Here is a 25,237-nt window from a genome sequence, read left to right on the forward strand (position 1 = left end):
GCCCCCGACGTCGCCCGAGTTAAGCGCCGCCTCCTCCTCCTTCTCCCCGGGCAGGATGCAGAAGCAGCGGCGGCGGCTGGTGGCGGTGCTGCTGCTGCTGCTCGCGGCCGGCAGCCTGCGGCGCGCGGCGGATAGAGGAGGCGCATGAGGCGGCTCTCGCCCACCCTGCCTCCTACCGGCGGGTGCAGGTAAACGGGGGCGAGAGGGCGGGAAACGAGGCGGCTCTTCGGGACGCTCGCCAGGCAAGGCAGGCAGGCAGGCAAACCGCGGCTTCTCAGCAATGCCTCTCGCGGCTCTCTTAGGATGCATACGGTAGAGCGACCGAAGCGTTGTATAATCCCGCGCCCCCCATTTGGCGATGCGCCCTCCCGACTCTCCCGCTCCGAAGAGTTGGGGTGACTGTTCCAAGCGGACTCGGGTAGGGGAGTCCCTCTGCACGCAGCGAGAAGATTTACTTTCCCGACATGTTTAGGATCGGGCTGTGGAAAGGGGGTGGGGGGTGGGAGACATTGTCGGTTTGCCTTAAGAATAAATCTGTCTATGCTTGCCTATGCTTGCCTATACACTCCGCACGTGCAGGACGATCCCCGTCGTTGGTGCATGTTTAAACCCGTCCATTAAACTCCCTTTTATTCCCCTGTCCAGCAAGTCAACAGAGATGCTGATTTAAGATGCCATCCCGCTCGGCACAACTTCTTCCTTTTTCTCTTCCGCCGCGCCACTTGCTTGGACGCCTCTCTGCTGTTTGGGGCTGGAAGGTCTTCATGCGGGCGGCAGCAGTGGCCCAACCTCCCTCCTTTGATCTTTGTAGCTGTTTTGCATTTTGCAACGAACAAATAAATAAATAAACCTTAAAATAGACCAGATCTTTGAAGAGAAGTGGGGGGGGGGTGTAACTCTTGCTTTGCAGCTCGCTTGTTTTGTTCTTAAAGCTCTCTAGCATCCTCATGGCTGGAGACTATTTTTAAAATTATTATTTTTTTAAAAAAGCAACCACCCTGTTCTGATCTTGCCTCAGCCTTCTCAGCTGACTTGGAGAACTTCACGCGGCTGCCTTCAGTTTTTGTCTCATTCTTTTGACCTCTTTGTTGTTCCTGAAGCCGCCTGCCAATTTCCCTGCATGGATATTACATGTGCATTGGAAAAGATGTGAAGCTTCTTGCATGGGCTTAGCCAAGGGGGGGGGGGCGGGACAGGGAGGGGCTGCTGCCAACCCAAATCAATCAATAAAAATAAAAATACATAGCAAACTGATGTTCTGCCCCCCAACAAAAGGCCTGCCCCCGCAACAAAAATCCTGGCTACACCCATGCCTTCGTGTGTAACGAATGCACGTGCCAGTATTGACATGTTTACAGCTGCCAGAATGGCCATGGGTTTGCTGCATGCGATGGTGAATGTGTCCCCCCCCCACTCCCCAGAAGTGATATTCATGTATGAAAATTATCTGCAGTGCCAAGGGAATGCAAATCTAGCCCAGCTGGAGAAGCCAGGTGCAATAATTTCACCCAGTCTAGTTCAGTGGTGGGATTTAATTTCCAGACAGAAATGTGATAGCGATCTTGCGTGCATGTGGGTGTGTTTGTGCTGCTCCCTTTGCCAGGAGTAGCAGGTGGCCAGGTGATGGCTTGCTGGCTTCCCCTTCTGTTGTTAGCCTGCACTTTTGTGTTTGCATATCTGTGCACCAAATACATTTCCCTTCCATAGAACATGGTAGCCATATGCTCCCGTCTTAACTTGTGCCTGGTTCATCCAGTTTCTCAGCAGCTATATATTTCCATGTTCTTTTTTTTAAGGCTGCTTCACAGCACTTCTGTTTAAACCATCCTGTTTGGGGAGAAATATTTGTAAAGCTGATTGCGTGTGGTGGGGGATCGTTAGGGAGAGAAAAGAAATTTGTTAAAGGCAAAGCGATAAAAACCCAAGACAGTAGATAGTTAAAACAACACATAGCTATTCTATAATGAAAGTGTGCGTAACATGATGACAGAGCATAGTGGCTTCTAGAATTAGGAAAACATTTGTTGCATCTTGTTATAATATATTATTAAAATACTCTCTGCAGAGTCCCTTGCTTTCATTTTTGTTGGATGGAATTCCCTAACTCAGATTTCTCTCCCTCAGCAAATTCTTTAAATTCAGTGCTTAAAAAAAAAACATTATCTTTGTTTTTTTTAAAAAATCTTTCTGGTGCTTTCTCTTCCTTTACCGACTTAAAACAGATTCATGCATTTATATGGTTCTCATACTATAGTTGCATTTGGTATTTTTGCCATGCTCTGAACATCTTGTCCTGTGGATATAAAAACTACAGTTCCAAGGATGTAAAAAGTTCAGTTCTGAGGAGTAGGGCCCTTTCAGTTTCAGAGAATCTTGCCAACCAGGTCTGCATACACACCATACCTTTAAAGCACATAACTCTCCCCAAAGAATCTTGGGAACTGTAGAATGTTGATAATTCTGAGAATTATCAGGACACCCCTTAAAGAACAGCAATTCCCAGCACTCTTAACAAACTACAGTTCCCAGAATTATTTGGGGGAAGTCATGTGCAAATGTGCTTTAAATGTATGGCGTGTACACAACCCAGGTTCTCTGGTGACATTCTTATTTGGGAAGGACTTTGGGGGAGTGAACTTGGCTCTTTTTTTGGCTTACTGGTAGACTTTTTGGTGTTGTTGTTGTTTTCAACATCATTTTTAACTGTAATCATGTGCTGAGCTGTACGTTATTGTATTGATTTTTAAAAAAATGATATATGGCCCAAGAGTCTATTTGCTCAGAGGGAAGTGTATGTCTCCTGATTTTTAAATAATAAAAATAAAATTTATTTATACCCCGCCCTCCCCGGCAAGAGCGGCTAACAACAGTAAAAACATAATAGGGGGGGGGGGACCCAATTTAAAATACAGATTAAAATGCAATTTAAAATGCAGCCTCATTTTAAAAGTAGCCCATGGATCAAAACCGTAAGGAGAGGGAAAACATAAGGGTCAGACTGAGTCCAAACCAAAGGCCAGGCGGAACAGCTCTGTCTTGCAGCCCCTGCGGAAAGATGTCAAGTCCCGCAGGGCCCTAGTCTTTTGTGACAGAGCGTTCCACCAAGTCGGGGCCAGTACTGAAAAGGCCCTGGCCCTAGTTGCGACCAATCTAATCTAATGAAGACCTGATCTCATAAACATAATGGGAGTATTTATCAAATAAGTGGTTATTAGGAGTTTGGGAGCACAGTGCCATCAGTTTGCTGATGATGCACAGCTCTACTTCTCCATGAATCAGGAGAGCCTGTGGAAGCTCTGGACCATTGGTGGACTAGATAAAGGTCAATAAACTGTGTTTGATGCCTGGGAAGCTCTGTGGGTGGGTGGTTCCTATGTGTGGAAGATAGGGTAGTTGCTTGTTCTGGAAGGGACTGCACTCCCTCTAAAGGAGCAGGGACATAGCTTGGGAGTACTTCTGTATACATCTTTCTCATTAGAGGCCCAAGTAATCTCAGTGGCTAGGAGTGTCTTTTATGAGCTTTAACTGGTATGCTACCTACATCCGTTCTTGGATGAGGATAACTTGGCCACTGTAGTCCATGCATTGATTACCTAGAATCTAGATTCCTGCAACACACTTTATGAGTAGCTGCCCTTGGGCCTGGTGCAGAATGCGGTGGTTAGACTGCTGATGGGGGCAAATAGCTGGTAGCATGTAGCACCTTTGCTACAAGGTCTTCGCTAGCTGCCCATACCTTGCTGTGTCACATCCAACGTTCTTGAGTTGATCTACAGAGCCCTGAACAACTTGGGTCCAGGATACCTTATGTACCACCCGAACCCTTCTGTTCCAGTCTGATCACCAAGATCATCCAGAGGAGCACTGTTAGTTGCTCTCTGTGCCACAAAGTCTGGACTGGCCTCATCTAGAAGTCAGGAGTTGAGTGTCACTGCAGAACACTCTTCCAGCAGAGATTTGGAAGGCATCCTCACTTTTGACTTTCAGGCGTTTCTTGGGGACTTTTTTTTAATGGCAACAGGCCTATGCAGTTTTTTTAAATGACTCTGGAGCAGCCAGCCATTGTAATGATTGCTTCGTATTGCTTCTGAATGTTTTGACATTGTTGCACACCATCTTGACGATTTGCAAAAGTGCAATATGGAAATGCCTTGATAAATAAATACTGAAGTAAATGTGCGACATTTTTCATGTTCAGCTTTAATGCAGAAAGTGATACATGTAGACCTTGCCTGCATTATCAGCATTTTTATAAAATTTGTCTCCTGTCTCTGCCCACTTTTAAGCTAGTGGCCATCTTTGGAAAACTGTGCAGGCAGATTTCTATTCCATTTGCTCAGAGGTAAACATGCTGCTTCTGCTGACGCCCTGGCCAATGTGTGCAATGACTGCCAAACACTTTGTGCACTTTACTAATATTATTTGATGTAATTTTGTTAAGACTACTTTATAGTTAGATTTTTGCTATTTTGCATTGCCTCCCCTTTAAATGTGCTCATAGAGCCCCTGGCCCAATTTCATGTGGCCCTCTGGATGCTGTGTTAGAAACTCAGATATATAAGCTAGACACCAAATGGCTCCTTAAACCAGGGTTACAGTTGCCAAAACAGAATCCCTAGTTGCCATTTTGGGGCAAGATGCCTCGAAAGTTGTATTTTTCAATACAATTTTTTTTGGTTCCTGAAATTCATTCTGGTTGTACAGGTAAGATATCACAGATAGAATTCTATAGGATGTGTTGATAGTATGTGAAAACAGTCCATATCCAAGCATTGCACCTCCAGATGGTGAAGGCACCAGATCCCATCCTGTGTCTTCACTCGGTCTCAAGTGGCTGATAACCAGGTGCAAATTGTGCCTGGCAAATATCGAAGGTGACTGTGGGCACACAACTCTTGCTCTCTGGACTCTCCTTCTGAGAACTGCTGCCTCTTCTCTGTTTGTGAGAGAGATAGAGATATAGAGGAGAAATGGTTGCTACAGGGTGAGCCAGTATTGTGGTGAGCTGTGTGGTTGGGGCGGATCCAGGAGAGAGAGAGAGAGAGAGAGAGAGAGAGAGAGAGAGATGGAGGCTGGGAGGGAGAAAACCAGAAATGGGTAGAGCTGAAACAGATGAAGTAATGGGAGGTGTTATCTCTCTACAAGCAGTCACTTTGATCTGTGTTAATGGAAGGGGCAGGGGAGCCAAAATGGACGTAGACTTATGGCTTAGGTTCTCCACGATCACAGCATTTCTGGCTATGGGATTCTTGTGTCCTTCCTACCCAGTTATCTTCTTTTTGTGCTTGCTATGCTGTGGGTTAAACCACAGAGCCTAGGACTTGCCGATCAGAAGGTCGGCGGTTCAAATCCCCACGACGAGCTCCCGTTGTCTGGTCCCAGCTTCTGCCAACCTAGCAGTTCGAAAGCATGTCAAAGTGCAAGTAGATAGATAGGTACCGCTCCAGCGGGAAGGTAAATGGGTAAATGGGAAGGCTTCCGTGCACTGCTCTGGTTCACCAGAAGCGGCTTAGTCATGCTTGCCACATGACCTGGAAGCTGTCTGTGGACAAACGCCGGCTCCCTCGGCCAATAAAGCAAGATGAGCACTGCAACCCCAGAGTCGGTCATGGCTGGACCTAATGGTCAGGGGTCCCTTTACCTTTATGCAATAGAAATGTATAAGCCAGTTGAAGACAAGAGGCAAGGAGGACCTTTCTGCTCCACAGTAGGAAAGAAGGCCTCTAAACATCTTGCCAAGCTGAGCAGTTGCACCGTTTCCCAATACACAAGTGAAGAGGTGAGCAGAATAATTTCAGAATTGCTGCCAGGGCTGATAAGGTATGGAGGATAAAATTCCTCCTGCGCCATCATTACTTTGCCTTTGCCTGGAGTGATGTGAACCGTGCAGCTGATTACAATTCTGAATGTGTGAACCAGGACTCCAAAACAGGCATGGAAAAGAGGCAAGAGAGTATTTGCAAAAGCAGGCTAAAAACCATATAAAAAATATAAAAAGAAAATAAACCATCAACGCTTTCCTATAATTGCTCATGTTCTAAGCAGGAGACAAAAAAAGTGTGTGTGTGTGTGTGTGTGTGTGTGTGTGTGTGTGTAGAAAATTGTAGGACTCTTTATGTCCTGTCGCTTCTCTGGTAAAAATGCCAAAATATTTAATCAGTTGGAATTAGCAGGCTCACTATGTTGCTGGGTGAATCTTCACCAGAATTGTTAATTACTAGCAATGGTCCCTGCGGCAGGGACATCACTGTCCAACTTCATATAATTCACAAGCCTGCCTGTTGCACAGCTTTGGATAACTGTCATTATGAAATGAACATGAGGGCAGATGTAGTCAAATGATGGATTGTCTGGGGGGTTAGCACTTTATACCATTATTCTGCTTGCTGCTCAAGATATGTCTCAAGCCCTGCACAGATGGTAAAACAGTATAAAAATGTATGTATGCACTGGGGAGGGGGACAGAGTGAGAGACTTTTGGCTCCACTCCTGATCTCTACATATTAATAGGGATGCTTTTATTATTTTATATATATGGAAGCTGCTCAGAGTGGCTGGGGAAACCCAGTCAGATGGGCGGGGTATAAATAATAAAAATTGTTATCATGGAATGGTCGCTTTGTTAGCGATTGAATCCCAGCCTTTCGGTGTGATTGGAATTGCCGAAAAGGGTACAACTACAACCTGGAATTTCAAGCACAGTGGTGTAAAGGGAATCTTGGAAAGCCATCCCACCTGGGCTGCTAGAGGAGGTTGAATTCTGTCAACAGCATCTGCCACCCCAGTTCCACCAGTCCTCCAGTTAGACTTACAGTACCCAGTCCGAGATTGTATCCAAAACCTGGTAAATGTTACCATGTATCTATAATGATACACAATAGTGCGTTGAATAATTCATTGATAGAGAACCAAATTCAGTGCTGTGCTGTTAATATTTAATTCCACTTTAGTTCATGGGATAATAAAAATCTAATCAGGAAACAATGGAATGGTTTGGAAGTTTTGATGGATACTTCAATACATGATTCATCCACAGGAGGTAATATATTCATTCACATTAAAAAGTCAGTGGCGGCAAATACACTTTTAATTAGCCTGGCAACATCAAAGAATAATCACAGTACTTTTAATCTTGCTGTGAACAGGATGGAATTATTTTTTTTAAAGCACCAACTATAATTGCTGCTTTAAATAAAGCCCATCAATTATGTAATTCATCATTTTTTTTAAAAAAAAAGAAAGAAATGGAGTTCATGCCATAATTTTAAGAATCTTAGCAGACAGGCAGGCTTTAGGACTCTGGGGTACGATTCTAATCTTGTACGTTGATAAAATTCCTACTGGATTTTCACTTCAGTGAAAAGGAGACTCATCATGTGACTTCAAAGCTGAACTGGCAGCAGTCAAAGAATTGCAGGTTTTCCCAGCATAGAGACGGAGGACTCAGCTTTAAAAAAAGTGTTTTATATGTGTTGTATATGTGATATAACATTGTGACACCAGGCGGCGCTGTGGAAAGGAGTCCCGTCTTTCCCAACTGGATTTCCCTGTATGAGTTTACAACACGTTTAACTGAAACACATCTTTGATGGGTCTAGATCCAGCCGGAGTGATGAGTAAAGCTGTGCAGTTTAGCTTTCTGCCGCTCCTTAACCCTTTGAAGACACAGAAATTCTTCCCCAAAAAGGTGGAAATCTGGGAATTCTGAACAGAGGTGTGATGTTCTGTGAGCTAGCAGAAGGTGTGATCAGAACAGGCTGGACCTTTTCCCAGGGGTAGCAGCACCTGAGCCAGTGGGGAAAAGACTGATCTATGCAAAAAGTGATAGTATCATAGTTGGAATCCTGTAAGTGGAGTTAGTTGGGAGCAGCTGGTTCTATCGTGAAGTGGCTCAGGCAGAAAATGTGAAGGCCCTTAAAGGGCAAGGGGGGCAGTTTAATTCAATTCATTTGTTTATTTTTGCCATTAGGCTGAGGCACTCATGGATAATGGGAAGGTGGAACCTAGGTTGGGCTTGGGCAGTCAGTCTCCTACTGAACTGAAACATAATGATTTCTACCCTTCATCAGCATCTCAACCAGGGTCGCCCTGTTTCATCTGAGGCAGGACTTTATCTAAGGTCCAAAACAGGATAGAATTCATCTGGGGTGTTCTGCATTGAAAATTACTTCACTGGCCTTCTGCGATATTTAAATCCTAAATTTGCATCCCTGCATATCATTTCTATGAAGTTTAGCATCTATGCCCTGGTTAGTTTTAAGTTTCCTTCAATGCCTTGGGTTGCGTGGAAATTCCATCCAGATCTGGCCAAGGCAGAACTCACTGTAGATAATGGAGTGGTTTAGGGCCCCAGTACTGACTTGTGGGGAATAACGATTATCGTCCTGTAGCCTGAGAGTCTTGGACCGTTTTGAACTGCAGTCTTCCTCTTGAAGAGCATAAACACTGAGCAGCTGGCTTCTAAAGGCAACTGCTATGAATCATCCTCCTCAATTGGCCTTAACTACTCAACAGTGTTCTCTGCTCTGAGCGTGACCTCTGCTTGGAAAAAACCATTAAAGTATTCCCAATTCGCAAAGTGGAGTGCAGTATACACCTCCCTGAGTATGATTAAACTCTGATAACCAAAGCTCTATAACTCCCGTATTTGAAGAAGTCGGTATGATGCCAACAAGATTTTCTTTTTTCCTTTTTGGTCTCCATCATGGAGTTTTAAATAACTGCATTGAGTCTCTGCTGCAAAGCTGTGTTTAAATTACAGTGGTACCTCAGGTTACAAACAGTCCTGCTTACAAACGCTTCGGGTTATGAACTCAACAAACCTGTAAATAGGTGTCCCGGGTTATGAACTTTGCCCCGGGATACGAACGCAATCTGCTTCTGGGGCCGCGGGAGGCCTATGTAGGGAATGCGCGTCTTGGGTTAAGAACGTTTCGGGTTAAGAACAGACTTCTGGAACGAATTAAGTTCATAACCTGAGGTAGCACTGTATGCCTTAGCTCCTTCCTGTACCACAAAAGCTGAACACACAGCTGGTCACCTGGATTGGGGCACCTGCTCGTGTCAGAGATGGGTAAGAAAAAAGATCATGAGTTGAAATCACTGCTTCCTGGAATCCAAATCTCCAATATCCTTCTCTATTCACGTAGGGTATTCTGGCACAATGTTAGCACTGAGCTGTTCCAGTGGGCAGCAGAGGGAGAGATCCTGGCTTGTATATGCATCCTTCACCCCTCTTCCAGGGCCTAATCTGCAAACTCTGGAGCTCCCATCTTTCTTAATTGTACTGGATGCTATTTCTCTTTGACCTCTTGTCAGAGAATTGGAATCATTTTAATTATTATTGTATTGGAATAATGACGTTTAAGATGCAGTAAAACCATGTATTTCTCTTGATTTGCATTAAGACAAAGGTAACAGTGTTAGAAGTTGAGATATAAAAGCTAGGAGCTAAAAGGCACCTTAAATCTAGGTTATGGGCACAACAACAGAATGTCTAGGCATGCTTTTCCCCAGAACAAGAATACAAAGCTGAAAATGAATGAGCTGCAGCTAAAATGTTGTGTTCATTTTTCACATGATCTAATCCTTTTCCTGCCCACTCCTCTAATTTTATTAAGAGAGTCTCTTCTCCCGTCTTCAGAGTGTAGCTGGAAGTGGGGAGGCAGAAAAAGGTCCTCCTTTTCATAGAATCATAGAATCATAGAGTTGGAATAGACCACAAGGGCCATCAAGTCCAACCCCCTGCCAAGCAGGAAACACCATCAGAGCACTCCTGACATATGGCTGTCAAGCCTCTGCTTAAAGACCTCCAAAGACGGAGACTCCACCACACTCCTTGGCAGCAAATTCCACTGTCGAACAGCTCTTACTGTCAGGAAGTTCTTCCTAATGTTTAGGTGGAATCTTCTTTCTTGTAGTTTGGATCCATTGCTCCGTGTCCGCTTCTCCGGAGCAGCAGAAAACAACCTTTCTCCCTCCTCTATGTGACATCCTTTTATATATTTGAACATGGCTATCATATCACCCCTTAACCTCCTCTTCTTCAGGCTAAACATGCCCAGCTCCCTTAGCCGTTCCTCATAAGGCATCGTTTCCAGGCCTTTGACCATTTTGGTTGCCCTCCTCTGGACACGTTCCAGTTTGTCAGTGTCCTTCTTGAACTGTGGTGCCCAGAACTGGACACAGTACTCCAGGTGAGGTCTGACCAGAGCAGAATACAGTGGCACTATTACTTCCCTTGATCTGGATGCTATACTCCTATTGATGCAGCCCAGAATTGCATTGGCTTTTTTAGCTGCCGCGTCACACTGTTGGCTCATGTCAAGTTTGTGGTCAACCAAGACTCCTAGATCCTTTTCTGATCCTGTACTGCTCTCAAGCCAGGTGTCACCCATCTTGTATTTGTGCCTCTCATTTTTTTTGCCCAAGTGCAATACTTTACATTTCTCCCTGTTAAAGTCCATCTTGTTTGTTTTGGCCCAGTTCTCTAATCTGTCAAGGTCGTTTTGAAGTGTGATCCTGTCCTCTGGGGTGTTAGCCACCCCTCCCAGTTTGGTGTCATCTGCAAATTTGATCAGGATGCCCTTGAGTCCATCATCCAAGTTGTTGATAAAGATGTTGAATAAGACCGGGCCCAAGACAGAACCCTGTGGCACCCCACTAGTCACTCTTCTCCAAGATGAAGAGGAACCATTGATGAGCACCCTTTGGGTTCGGTCAGTCAGCCAGTTACAAATCCACTGAGTGGTAGCATAGTCAAGACCGCATTTTACCAGCTTCTTTACAAGAATTTTCTTCCACTCTGCAGTTTTAATGTGAAGTTTTAGGTGCAGTACTGCGGCCAGAGCTCAGAAACTGCTTGCACTAATGAAATTTCCTGTCGCAAAATGCACCTGGAACAATGGGAATTGATTACATTGAAAGGTAATCTTCTTAAGATAATAACAATACAAATTATGCATATCACAATTATTGTATATAGGATATCACTTTAATTAAGATACTAAGTAGGTTTATTAATGCACACACGTTAATGTCATTCTTAATAAAAAAGAAAAATGCACCTTTCTCTCACAACAAAAAAATTGCCAACAAAAATTTAAAAATATGTATTTTTAAAGAGGCATCTTTGAAACTTAAGCTATTTAAACTTTAATGGAGGTGGGGATGGGCAGAATGGTTTCCTGTGGGAAACTGATATTTCATAAAGTTACAGTTCCAACTTTTAGGGATTTAGTGGTAAGTTTTGTTTTTTTAATCCCCGCCCCCCAAAAAGCTCTGCAGGGAGAGGTGAAATGTAGTTATAGCCTCTCAGTGAACAATGCATAATAATGCATTTCTGCTATAATTACACATTCAGGCCTGATGACTCATTTCCTCAAAGAAAAGCCTCACAAATATTAACAGTATTCATGCTACTCAATGTGCTTTTACTTCACAGAGAGGCTAAACATCTTTCCCTTTCCAACTCATAGAATAATTTTGAATAAACAAGGAAACAGAATATCAGAAGATATGGAAGAGCTCTCGGGTGAACAATGTCCTTAAGCTTTTCAGTGCACTGAAGACTTCTGTCTGAAAGGAACGAGCTGCTGATAATTAATCATTATCATCTTGTTCCTGAAACCACTAGGCACTGTATAAAAATAAGTTGAGCTCCAATAAGTGGCTTAAAAATTCAAACTGAGATGAGATGTTTAAGACATGGGGCACTTGAATGCCCTTCAAACTTACTTCCAATTCTCTACCCTTGTTGCCACATCAAAGTGATAGGGGAACAGCAAGGGAAATGGTCTGCAAGTAAGCAACAGAGAGAGCAAATTTTGGTTTAAATGAGAAGGTGGTTCCTGTAGAGCAGCAGCGGTTTCAGGGAGGGCCATTAGCAAGCCTTCTCAAACTCACTTGCCAGCAGTGGCGTTGGGGGGGGGGGGAACGGACGGTGTGCCCCAGGTGCCATGTCTGGAAGGGTGAGAAAAAGACACCCCACAAACAGCCACCACGCTGCCGCAGCTGCATGTGAAGGATCCCACCACTGTCCATACAGCGCTTGGGCAGCGCTGGCGGCAAACCGCTACATACAACACACGCATTGTGTTGCATGCATGCACTGTATGCAGGGACGCCGCACATGCGCTGTACATAGAAGTTTGCCGCCGGTGCCGCCTGAGCACCATACAGATGGCGGTGGGATCCCTCTGTGGCCGCTCAGTGACGCCGTACATGCGCTGTACATAGCGGTTTGCTGCCGGCACCGCCTGAGCACCATATGGATGGTGGTGGGATCCCTCTGTCGCTGCTACAGCCGCAAGTGGAGGATCCCACCACCATCCGTATGGTGCTTGGGCAGCGCTGGCGGCAAACTGCTACGTACAACGCATGTAGCGCCGCCGCACATGCGCCCTACATAGCAACACCACGTATGTGTTGTACGTAGCAATGCCACGCATGCATTGTACGTAGCGGCGCAACGCGTGCGCAGCCAGCGGTTTGCCCCGCCCTGGGCATTGGTTAGCCTTCGTTTGCCCCCGCTTGCCAGTTTGCTGAAGGCAAGCGCCCCATGCCTTTTGACATTGTCAGATGCTGCTCAGAAGCACACCGTCCTGCCCCAAGTTCTCCGTTGGGGAAGATCTCTTACACTGTTCTGAGCTTTGGGAACATTAGAAGGTTCTGCCTGCTCCAAAGTGTAATGTGACAGAGACAACCAAACTCCCTGACACCCTCTTGTGCCAGAAATTTGCCCTGCTTTTTTTTCGCTGCAGAGAGCCCTGCCTGATCTGAGAAACCAGTTTCCTCCCTTTCTTGAGTCTTCTGTCATGTATTGAGAGGCAAGGGGAGGAAGAATATTGACTGGCTGCTGAGCTAAGCCAAAATTACTCTACTTGGACGGTAGTGTAGAACAAACTGTGCCAACCTGGTGTCTATTATTATTATTATTATTATACTGCCCTATACCCGCGGGTCTCAGGGCAGTTCATAGAATAAAATCAGAATATGCTGAATGACAACTATCAGCCCCAGTTGCATGGTCAGCGATGGTGGGAGCTGGAATTCAACATCCAGAAGCTCGTAGGTTCCCCATTCTCCATAATGCATTAAAAACGTTAAGTTGCTACCTACACTTGACCTTATGGAATATACGACACACAAGAGGTAGCCAATTTTCAGTTTTGACTGGTCCCAACCATAGCAGGGGAGAAGGGTTAAACCTTGCTTCCCCAGCACTATGGTCCAAATCCAAATTGGTCCTCCTGCAGTTGCTTTAAAAAAGTATCTTAGAAGAACCAGTTCATGAATATCATGTGTCACATCTGATCTTCAGGGAGGTCCAAGCCACCTAGTTCTGAAGACTGAACTAGTAAGCTTCTGTTGCTTTAATTCTGTGTAGCTTTTGGTCATGCAACCTGTAGTTGAGGAACTTTGTTGTAATTTATATCTGAGATTCTCCAATAATTTTGTCATGCTCTCCTTCAATGCCTTTCGTCAATTGCCCTTCATCGCAGTCTGCAGTTGATCAGGATCAACTGAGGCTTCCCACACTTCCCAAAGAGATCTGCCGCCCCTCTACTGGAAATTCCAGTGTATACTCTTGGATCAAGTTTGTGTTGACTTTGGGCTTTGCTTGAAAACTTTAACCTTCAGCCAAGATAGTATAATGCACTGTTGGCAGAAGCTGGCAATTTTGTAAAGTGGTTTGCAGTTATGCGCTTTCTATTCTTGTTCAAGACATGCATGGATGAAAGGAAAGGGTTCCAAAGCAGTGGAAACAACACGTTTTATTTCCGAACCGCTTATGAAGGCTTATTCTTACTGAGATTGTTGAGATCAAGCAGACTTGGCCACAGGAAAATTTAAGTGGTTTACAATTGTGCTGAATGTGAAAACGGTAGGGCTACCTTTGAAGGAGACTTGGAAACTACAATTAATCCAGAATGCGGCTGCCAGACTGGTGACTGGGAGCTGCCACCGGGACCATATATCACCAGTCCTAAAGGATCTACATTGGCTGCCAGTACATTGCCAAGCATAATTCAAAGTGTTGGTGTTGACCTTTAAGGCTCTAAACTACCTTGGTCCTGTATACCTGCAGGAGTGTCTCCATCCCCATCGTTCAGTCTGGAGGTTCAGCTCTGAGGGCCTTCTGACTGTTCCCTCACTGCAAAAAGTGAAAATACAGGGAACCAGACAGAAGATTTCAGTCCTACATGCTTTTATGGAAATAAGTCCCATTGAAATCAGTGAGATTTGCTTCTAAGCAAATAATAATAATAATGATGATGATAATAATAATAATAATAATAATAATAATAATAATAATAAAAAAAAAAAAATTATTATTATTTCTACCCCGCCCATCTGGCTGGCCACTCTGGGCGGCTTCCAACAAAACACTAAAATACAATAACCTATTAAACATTAAAAGCTTCCCTAAACAGGGCTGCCTTCAGATATCTTCTAAAAGTTTGGTAGTTATTTTTCTCTTTGACATCTGGTGGGAGGGCGTTCCACAGGGCGGATGCCACTACCGAGAAGGCCCTCTGCCTGGTTCCCTGTAACTTGGCTTCTCACAGTGAGGGAACCGTCAGAAGGCCCTCGGCACTGGACTTCAGTGTCTGGGCAGAACGATGGGGTGGAGACGCTCCTTCAGGTATACTGGACTGAGGCCGTTAATTTTATTTGTATGCTGCCTTTCCATAGTTACCACCATGCTCAAAGCAGCTTTGCATTAAAAAAACCTAACTACAAGCATAACACAAGCAGTCATAAACAATAAATAAAGCATCAGAAAAGCACAACCAAATTGAACAATTTCCACATAAATCATAAGACCTATCAATAAGATACAAAAAAATTAATATCAAAAACACTCCCCAGAATCCCCTCACTCCTAAACAATACCCCAGCCCAAGGGTCTTGCAAACTTGCTTAGGGGATCCTTAGCAATCAAATATTTCTGCTGGTTGTGCTAGTTTAAACTGTAACACTAATGGACTATAAAAGCAGCAGTGGAGATAGTACAGGAGTTTTTTTTTAAATATGGTTCCAGGCATTCAGTCTGTGGAGGTCTCTTCAAATTAAGACATGATTTATGCTTTAGTGCTTCGGAATAATTCCCGAAAGCCACACCCTCCCCTGTGTTTCTTTATGTATTGTTGGATTCCTTGGAGACGATTGGGTAAACAAGCTTTAGCTTTCTCTGGCCAAAGAAAGGTAGTGGCTTTTTCATGCTTTTGGTTTTTCTGGGGTAAAGCGGCAATTGTAGCCTCAGCCTTTTCCAACACTGAAAGAAAGCTCCAGTTAAGTATTTGCAGCCCTGACACTTTGGCATTTAAACTCCCCAGGCTCCATGAAATAAACTTAAGTTTGCTCAACTTATTCTTGGAGAATAGATGAAAAGAAGAAACAGCCAGACCTTAGTTAGGAACTTCCCCTGCATGCAAAGACAGACTCTGGTGGACTCAGTGGACAAGACCAGTAGAGGGTCCAACAGTCAAGAAGGCCATTTCTGCCCGGGGTGTAAAGGGAAATGAGGGGCAAATAGGGTTTGTCAACCTGGGAAAGTAGCCCATCTAGGAGAGGGAAATCTCTGACCCAAAACCTCTGCTGCCTTGTATTTGTGAGAAAAGCTTTGGGAGTAAACTCCAAAGAACCATCCATACCTGCTGCCTTACAGGACAACTTCGGGAGCAGAAAAGGCTAAGGAGTAAACACTACACAACTCTGGAGTGGAGTCCCAGAGAGGTCACTTTGGTACTGCACATGGATGGGAGGAGAGGCAGTGGGAAGCAGCAACTAGGAGAGTTGTCCACACCAGTGTCTTCAAACCAAGTGACTGTACAGGGAAATCCCCACCCAGAAGAGGGCAAGGGTGGAATGGAGGAATCCCTGTTTGTGCACATCCTGATGACACGTGCAGCAGCCCGGAATGGAACCCCCGCTTAAGCGGGGATTCCCCTGTTTGTGGCTGGAATGTAGGTATCTTAGAACAGCAGTGTGGAAGCCTGACTTACATAGAAATAGGGACAACTATGCCACCATAGGAAATGAGCAAAATAGTAGCAAATGGAGACGTGGTGGTGCATTGAGTGGGTTGCATATGTTGCCTCCTGGAGTGATCTGGTTTTAGCACCACGCTCTGCTGCAAGAGGCTATTAGCAGGCAGAACTTGTAGAGAAAAAAGGGAGGCCTGCTAATCAGGGTGACTGAGAGGAGAAAACAAGCAGCGTTCCGCCCAAAGTAAGACGTTGGGGGGCAAATGAAGAATGCATTTTTGTATGCAGAAATGGTTGGGTGTGTGTGTGGGAGATGTTGCTTGGAAAAGTTGGGAACTCCCTTCCCTTGTATCTTTTCAAAGGGGAGTTTCTCGCAAGAGCCTGTTCTGCTGCTGTATATCGAGATTGGGCCTCTATTCATGGCTGTTCTTTTTTGGAATTTAACTCGGGAACATGTTGTTCAGTGCATGGTTTGGTCTGTTTGTTTCTTGAAGGATGGAACATGAGGCTTCCCAGCTAGAAAAGAAACATGTGCATAGCGTCTATGAAAGCACAGCTGCCTATTTCAATGATCTGCAGGGCAAAGCGTGGCCTCGCGTCCGGCAGTTTCTCCTAGAGCAAAAGCCAGGCAGCCTCATTGCTGATATAGGTACGTATATGTTTGTGTGCATGTATGCATGTATGTGTAGACAGATAGACAGACAGCATGAAGAATCCTTATAACTTTAAGAAGATAGGAGGAGATGATTTTACATCCTGTTATGTACACATTATTGCTAAATTTGGATTTGCCATACAGTGGTACCTCGGGTTACATATGCTTCAGGTTACATACGCTTCAGGTTACAGACTCCGTTAATCCAGAAATATTACCTTGGGTTAAGAACTTTGCTTCAGGATGAGAACAGAAATCGTGCTCTGGCTGTGCCGCAGCAGGAGGAGGCCCCATTAGCTAAAGTGGTGCTTCAGGTTAAGAACAGTTTCAGGTTAAGAACGGACCTCCGGAATGAATTAAGTACTTAACCTGAGGTACCACTGTATATCTATTAAATTTCGAGTCCAATAAAAAAAGAGGGAGGGGGAGAGACTATACAGTATTTATCCACCACAAGTTTCATAAACTCCATCCCTGAGCTCTGATGTGGTGACGAGAGTCCACAATATCTTCATGTTCACTTTGATGAAGGGAACAGCTCGATGCAAGCATTTCTTTTACACACACCACTCTCTGCTGATGTTAATGGATAAATTTCTGTGAGCGTGCCCAGAAGCATCAATTAATTCTGCAGTTGAACAGGTGGGCTGGCTGGCCTGTTGACCAGTAGCCTGGCTGCCTCCCGTTTCTGGTTACCTCCTTGCAATGGTAGGTTTTTTCTTTGCTTTTGAAGCAGGGTGGGCGAAACTATGTGGAGATTCTTGCAAAATTCAGATGGGGTTTGAGGTGAGCAGGGTGGTGTTTGGCCATCCCTTTCTAGGATTAAATTTTGGATGGAAGGTGGTTGCCGGTTACTGATCTGGAACACGGCTGCAGTTTTAGAACTGATGGATTGGTGACATGGCAACCAGGAAATCCCAGGCTCGGAGAATGATGGGTAGCTTATACCTGTCCAGCCCTCCTCCCTGTTAGCTGAGCTGTCTTGTCTTCCACCCCAATATCTCACCCCTACCCAGCACTAAGCAAACAGAAGAACTATGAAAACATTTGAAACAGTCTGAATATCGCCCAAAGTGCTCTATAAATGCCAAATACTATCATCATCTTACTATGACAATGACTACTACTGTGTGATGGATTGCAGCCTTCGTTTTTCGGTAGTACAGTATGCTTGAAGAAGTATGCAGGCTTCTGCTTTGAACGTTTGCTTTCTTGCTATTTAAGATGCTCCATTGTCATTCTGTAGTGACTGGGAGACAGTTTTTTCATTAACACTATTAGCAGGTCAGAAAGACTCAGGGCAATTCTTAAGGCAATCGGAAGCATTTCATCTGAATTCCTTATAGTAAACTAGTCCCTTTTGCTGCTTCCCTGCATCTCGCCAGCTGAAAATTGGCAGGAATTATTCTTCATCACTTGCCTGCTGACTGCCTGGAGCAGTTTTCAAACTCTTTTTGAAAAGGTTTCTTTGCATTAGAGTGGTACTTTTTCTTGGCTGTGGATTTGAAACTACGCACAGGAAGGAGATATGTTTTGTAGTCACTCCTAAAGCTTGACATATGAGTAGCAGTAATTTTTATGGAAGAACGCTGCAATCCAGCAACAGAGATCTGTGATGGAGGCTTCATGCAGCCTTATTATTGTTAATGTTAATCTGAATGCACATCTGTATCCCAATATTCATTCAGAGGATTGACTGGGATGCATCTCTGGTGGTTCTCATGCACATCCTATCCATCCCAGTTGTAATTCATCACTAGAGGTGGATTAGGGCAGAATATCATAAACATCATATTAAAACTCAGTTATTTGTCTAGGTAGCTTTGAAGGATATTCAGAATGACACTTGTAATGAGACTGCTGTTTACATAGAATGTCACTAGAATGAAGAGAGCTATAGGTAAGGAATTGACTCCAGCTGTTTCTGTGGGTGGATGCTGAGTCCCCTAAAGCAGTGTTCCCCAACCTTGGGTCTCCAGCTGTTTTTGGACTACAACTCCCATCATCCCTCGCTAGCAAGACCAGTGGTCAAGGATGATGGGAATTGTAGTCCAAAAACAGCTGGAGACCCAAGGTTGGGGAACACTGCCCTAAAGTTGTAAGTGCAGGATGGATTGAAGAAGACAGCTTTAGCATTAACATGATGTTAGCAACCTGAATCTAAACCTGGCGATTCTTGTAAGAAACAATGACAGTGGTACCTCAGTTTCTGAACATCTCAGTTGTCGAACATTTTGGTTTTTGAACGCCGTAAACCCAGAAGTAAATGCCCCTGTTTTCGAACACGCCTCAGAAGTTGAACGTGCCACGCAGCTTCCACTGAATGCTCTGATCCTGAGGCCTAGCTGTTGGCGGTTGAGGTTTCAGTTTTCAAACATTTTGGAACTCGAACAGTCTTCCGGAACGGATTACGTTTGAAAACCAAGGTACCACTGTATTTGTCTGTTTCAGTGGTCCATATTCACTCTGAGAACACACAGTTTTACTCTGCTCCAATGTCATCTGAACGATAGAGATTGCTTTGTCCCTCTGTAACCTTGTTTGGTGTTTGTGTGAGTGTGTTTATTTTTATTTTTTAAAGGTTGTGGGACTGGAAAATACCTTGGTGTCAATAGCCAGGTGTATAATCTTGGATGTGATTACTGCGGTTCTTTGGTAGAGATTGCAAGAAATAACGGGTGCGAAGTGATGATCTGCGATAACCTTAATCTTCCTTTCCGGGGCCAGTGCTTCAACGCGATCATTTCTGTGGGAGGTAAGAGAGTCTGGATGTTTTTTTGGGGGGGGGAGTAAAATATGTTCACTATACAATGTGTGCTTCTGCACTGCTGTATGCTCACTTTGTCCAGAATATGAAGAATAGTATAGAGCAGGGATGGGGAACCTCAAGTCCAGAGGTTGAATATGGCCCCTAGGCCTTTTTATCTGGCCCTTGGACCTCTCCCCAGGCCACACCCCCTGTCTCCAGGCCACAGCCCTTACCAGTCCCTTTTCACCCCCCAAGTGTTTTTCCCTGGCTGGAATGTGTCCCAGAACTCTGATAATGGCTCTTCCTTCTGTGGATGGAGGATACAGAAGGGTGCATGAGTTTGCATAGAAACTTTGTTACGCTACTCCTCAGGTCTTCCACTGTTAAAACCACATCGTCTGCAAACACTTTTATTTTATATGTTTGATGTTCCACCTTTACCCCTTTTATATCTACGTTTTCTCTTACTCTCCTAGCAACTACTTCTAAAATCAGTAGAAACAATAGAAGGGATCTAATCCTTTTAACTGGAAGTGCTATGGATTGAATCTGAAAATTTCTGCATCAGTAAATTATTTTTGCTGACATCTGTGCAATTCTCCCCTCATACCTGAACAGCACAGAATAATTCATTTTGTTTTGGGGAGCAGTGAAGAGAGAGGCTTTGGCTTGATATACTAGCAGGGGAAAGAGATCACGTTCCTGGGTGTGTTGCAGATAAACATGGCTAGTTGGTGTGTCATTAACATAGGCTGAGGATCAACCCTTGTGACACAGCAGCCAAGAACCTGAGCCTAGACTAGATGGTTGGATGTTTTTCAGACCACTCCCCATGTTCCTTCAAGCCTTGCATGAGATAGAGCCTACAGGGCAAGAGTGCAAGATGCTGGGCTTTTAACATTATATCTAAAACATTTGTTTAAATTCAGCATTATAGAAATTATTCATTAGGTGCAAAAATAATGTGAAAATTGTAATCTCACTTGTAAAGTTGCATTGACACACATGTAAAAGGCAGAGTATTTTAATATTTTTAGCACAGAGTCCCCATATCCATGAATGTTAAAATATCGTTTTGCTTCTCTCCCCAGTGATTCACCATTTCTCCACACAACAAAGACGAATCAAAGCAATAAAAGAAATGGCCAGGGTGCTGGTACCTGGAGGCCAGATGATGATTTACGTGTGGGCCATGGAACAAAAGAATCGGCATTTTGAGAAGCAAGATGTGTTTGTTCCATGGAACAAAGCCCTCTGCTCCCGGTTGCTTTCTGAACGCAGCAAGGATGCGTGTAAGAGGGAGTTTGCAGCTCCTACCATAACATCTCAGACCGTGCCCCCGGACCAGCTAATGGGTTCCAACTGCAGCTACCCTGTTACCCTTGACCAGAAACATCCCCAGAGGACTGGCAGCTGCATAGCTGAAGCCTGTTGTGTGAAAATCTCTGAAGAGGAAGAGAAACGAGTTTACAGTGCTCTTGGGAGATCTTTTCGTTCCTGGTTTTCCTCCAGATCACTAGACGAGTCAGCCTTGGGGAAGCAGAATGAGAAGATGCAGCCTTTGAAGAGCACAGCTGGATGGACAAACAACGCCGTCTCTGTTCAGCCATCAAGGCACTGCAGTGTAGATTTAGGCTGTCGAGGACCATTGCTGAAAGAGCAGCAACTAAATAGTTATGATGAAGTGTTTATGAAGCATATGGCGTGCAAAAGATTGGAATGGCTGGCGGCCTCAAGATCACTGAGAGATTTCAATGGGGAGCCCCCTGCTTTAGTCCAAAGCAAAAATGGGGAAATGTCATTCCTGGAGAGCTCTGTGGAAAATGTAAACAACGGCTACATCCCGCCAGGCAATAGTCATTCTTTTGCGGGCAAACACTTTAAAAGGACTTCAGCGGTGAGCTCCAGTGAGTCTATTGTAGATGCGGCTGTGGCTGTGGGAGACCGAGTTGCTTGCGGTCAGGATACAAAAGCCTTCATGCGCTATTACCATGTTTTTCGGGAAGGGGAGCTGTGCTCTCTGCTTGAGGATAATGTGCCTGAGGTTCACATAATAAGTTCAAGCTATGATCATGGTAACTGGTGCATTATTGTGAAGAAAGCAGGTGAACAACAGCATGCGTAGTTCTGGAAATCAAGGGCTTCAGATATTGCTTCCTGTGGAATTTTAGAGACTCCCCCCCCATCTGATTTCCCATTCTGTGTGTGTGGGAACAAATGTGTGGATAAGGATGCCATTGTGAAAAAGGGTACTTGACATTTTGCAGAAATGCAGGCTTTCTGCAAACACCCATCATAGTTTTATATTGCTTTTAGGAAATCTGTTTTGCGTTTTTAAGAACATTTTATAAATAAAGCCTTTTGTAAGATGAGGAACGAGGCATTTTTTTTTAGTTACCCAAAAATAAATGAATGAATGAATGAATGTTCACCCGATGAAAAGATCAACCCTTAGCCTATTGGCACTGAAATATGTTGCATGCATTTTACTTGCTGGACTTTTGCTTGGAGGAGCACACACCTCGTATCTGAAGGCCTTTGCTTTTTATGTTGCTTTTCTGTTTTCTTTTTTTAATGTTGCTATCCAAATAGACTGTACATACATAGGATACTTTTTCACTGTAGCGAAAAGGACACTGTAAAACGAGGGTTTCAGGTGATGTTTCCTGTGGGATCTTAGAGACACGTGAGGTGAGAGCCAGGGATGAACTGAAAAATCAAGACAACAAGAGGGATAAAAGAGATGTAAAAAAAGTCCGAGAAAATCAAACATGACCCGTAGAAGGAGTGTCTTTCTGGGTGTCCTTCACTGTTTCCTGAAGTGATGCATATATAAACGGAGGCTATAGGCTGTGCTCATCATATTCACTCAAGTAATGATGATGGAAACAGCCTAAGAGGCCTGTTTTGCTAATTGGACCCAGGCTGATTTCCCCCTAAACAGACTAGCAGTTGGACTGCATAGTCCTTAACACATTGTCTTCCATACTTTAAATGGACCCTTAAAACATTTCTGCTTTCCTAAGGGAGGCTGATGAATTGGTTTCTTAGTAGACTAGCATTTGACTTTCTTTTCTCCATCTAGTGCTCAACAAAACACTCCTTAAATTTCATGGATGGATGTAGGCAATGTTCAGCTACCTTTTACTCAGAGTAGAGCCATTAAAATAAATGAATATGGCTAAGTTAGATCCATAAACTTCAGTTTTACTATGAATAAAATGTAGTTGAATACCACCCAATGTGTTTTTTCTCTGCAGTCTTTTTCCATTAGTCCAGCTAGACTGAGTTTCCCCCTTTTTAAAACTCACAGGAACTCTTGCTTTGCTTGTTCAGTCATCCTGTACATTATGATAGTACTTCTTGGGCAATGAAGTGATGACTAGCATAAATGTGAAGAAGCACTTGATTGCATAAATGTGAAGAAGTACTTGATTGCCGGTGCTTTTATATCCCAGAGTGGGATCCTTAAAATCAGTTAGGTTAAATATTCCAGGACCTCCATCTCTGCAAGGCTCCTCTAATAACTTAGGTAGCTGAGATTTAACTGCCTTTTCAATGGCTAAATGATACTTGACAATTTGATGGGATATTGCTTCATATCATTCCTACTTTTTTTTTTTAATGGAGATTTACTGCAATAGAAATGCCCTTCTGATGAGTGCCTCCATCTAATCAAACTGATGCCACATCCTTTATATGTTACATCTTTCCACATCATCAGCTGTCGAAAGCCCCTGTTGTGTTTTTGTGAGATAGTCCTGCAATTAACAGGCAGCATCTTCCATGGGTGAGTCTTACAAAATAATAGCCATATACAGTGGTGCCTCGCAAGACGAACGCCTCGCAAAACGAAAAACTCGCAAGACGAAAGAGTTTTCCGTTTTTGAGTCGTTCCACAAGACGAATTTCCCTATGGGCTTGCTTCGCAAGAAGAAAGCCCATAGGGAAATCTCCGGGGACCTCTTTTAAATGCTGGCGGTGGGGAGCAAAGCCTTTTGCCCCCCCAGCCTTCAGAAGAGGTCCAGGAAGGCCGGCGGGGGCCGAAAGGCTTTGCTCCCCACCGCCAGCATTTTAAAAGCGGTCCGGGATAGCAGGGAAGTGCGCTGCGCTTTCCCGCTATCCTGGACCGCTTTTAAAATGCTGGCCGTTGGGAGCAAAGACTTTCGCCCACCGCCGGCCTTCAGAAGAGGTCCTTACAGAGGTCCTACAGAGAGCACAAAAGAGAAATTGGCTGCTAAGTCACATGTCAGAGTGACTCAACAGTTAGTAGTTAGGCCTGAATAACTTTAGTACGCCCAAATGACTGTGCAGTCCCAGCACTTCCCAGCCTGCTTTGCTGCTTCTGCTCTCATGTGTCTTTGTCACATGACACAAAGTCCATCTTGGGGGCGTAATCAGGTCCGCCGGTCGATTTAATTTGGCCCCCATGGCAGTATATGTCCTGGGGTAAAATCCTAAAAAAAGCTCAACTTTGGGGTAAAATGGTAAAAACAGCTTTGGTCGGGCCTCATGCATGTTCACTTCATCAAATCTGGCCCTCTTTGAAAAAAGTTTGGGCACCCCTGTCCAAAAAGGAGCAGGGTCATGTCGCCTCTTCCACTGATGTCAGTTGGAACTCGCCTCTTGAGATGTAAATGCCCTTCGTTGAGTGTGCTTCCTTGCCTACAGCACCCTGCATGATAACAGGAGCCTCACAAGCTGTCCCCATGGCTAGCATGGCATACTGGTTATTCTCAATGTATTGCTTCAGTGTGTGTATTTATCTGGCATAGTCTGCCCTGTCTCAGGGAGAGGGGAACAATATGCTAATTACTCTAATCTATAACTATTTCCAGAAAATGTGCAGATTCGGTTTGGGTGGATCTCTGGAAGACAATTCCAAAGTTGCATCTTATGTGCCAGTATCCTCTCTGCATGCCCTTCGGCATTTATTTTGGCATGGGTTGTATTTAAGAGAGCATGGTGGGTCATGGAAGTGATGTCTGAATCTGCTGGACCTGGAATATTTGGGTTTTTTTTTAGATTGGGATCAGCTTTTTGAATTGAGCTTAAAAGGCAATATATTAATCAAAATCAGCAATGGTCTGTCTTCGTTGTTCCCAAGCTACTTTTGTTTCCTCACCCAGAAGAGCCACTTGCAATAAAAGCATCCTTGGTTAGAGTGGAACAAACCTCACCTTCAGAATAACCAATGTCAAATCTCAAATTACATTACTTTTAATGAAACTGTAGATGTACATATTTACACGCGAGGAAAGCTATTGGCTTTCTGCAACATGCAATTAAATTGGTTCCCTCCGAGCTGCAGAGGGAGATGATCTTGAAAGCACAAATAGGCTGTCAAAGCTGCAATTATTCTTTGTGCAATATGTTGACATTTTGTTATTTATCATGTGCTTGTTTGCATTTCTCTTGTCGCTGTGAGATATAGGCGGTGCTAATGAACAATTGGGCTTGGTTTTGTTCGCTCTACTTGGGCAACTGCATTTGCACTACTGGGCACGAAACCCAGTTGGACATTAAACTAGACCCTGCAGGGTCAAGCAACGCACTGATAGAAGCTAATATTCATTAACCTGTAACGCAGCAGAAGTGTGGACTTTAATTAATAATATAAAACCTTGGAGCTAAATGTCAATGCATTACATTTTATTCTTTGCCTTGTACTCAGCCTGGCAGCTATTCAGTGTTGTAATTCATACCAAATAGTGAACTGTAACTGTCCGCACTGACATTTAGAACATGATACATAATTGAACTTTAAATGTCCAGGTTTTCAACTATTCCATGGTACGTTAATAAAGATTATTTATGTTATCGATTAAAAAAATAAATGTG

At 44.1% G+C, this 25,237-nt stretch overlaps 1 protein-coding gene across 2 annotated transcripts; it reads left to right on the forward strand.

Annotated features, from left to right (window-relative positions):
* The first annotated feature begins 66 nt into the window (after nucleotides 1-66).
* TRMT9B (tRNA methyltransferase 9B (putative)) lies at nucleotides 67-25,237 on the forward strand. 2 transcript variants are annotated; one of them, XM_028743454.2, is made up of 4 exons: nucleotides 67-188; nucleotides 16,487-16,641; nucleotides 19,229-19,402; nucleotides 20,488-25,237. In XM_028743454.2, the coding sequence occupies exons 1-4, from the start codon at nucleotides 145-147 to the stop codon at nucleotides 21,519-21,521; spliced, it is 1,407 nt and encodes a 468-aa protein (XP_028599287.2). In that variant the 5' UTR covers nucleotides 67-144; the 3' UTR covers nucleotides 21,522-25,237. The 2 variants fall into 2 exon arrangements, with proteins under 2 accessions (XP_028599287.2, XP_028599288.2); XM_028743455.2 differs by lacking the exon at nucleotides 67-188 and adding an exon at nucleotides 222-418.

Source organism: Podarcis muralis, chromosome 9 (assembly GCF_964188315.1).
Source record: "Podarcis muralis chromosome 9, rPodMur119.hap1.1, whole genome shotgun sequence".
NCBI lineage: Eukaryota > Metazoa > Chordata > Lepidosauria > Squamata > Lacertidae > Podarcis > Podarcis muralis.

Excerpts from the sequence above, each read along its gene's own strand:
- TRMT9B (XM_028743454.2), top strand. The coding sequence starts at position 145 with ATGAGGCGGCTCTCGCCCACCCTGCCTCCTACCGGCGGGTGCAG. Across the intron at positions 189-16,486 it reads CCTCCTACCGGCGGGTGCAG|GATGGAACATGAGGCTTCCC; the intron begins GTAAACGGGGGC and ends TGTTTCTTGAAG. Across the intron at positions 19,403-20,487 it reads CGCGATCATTTCTGTGGGAG|TGATTCACCATTTCTCCACA; the intron begins GTAAGAGAGTCT and ends TTCTCTCCCCAG.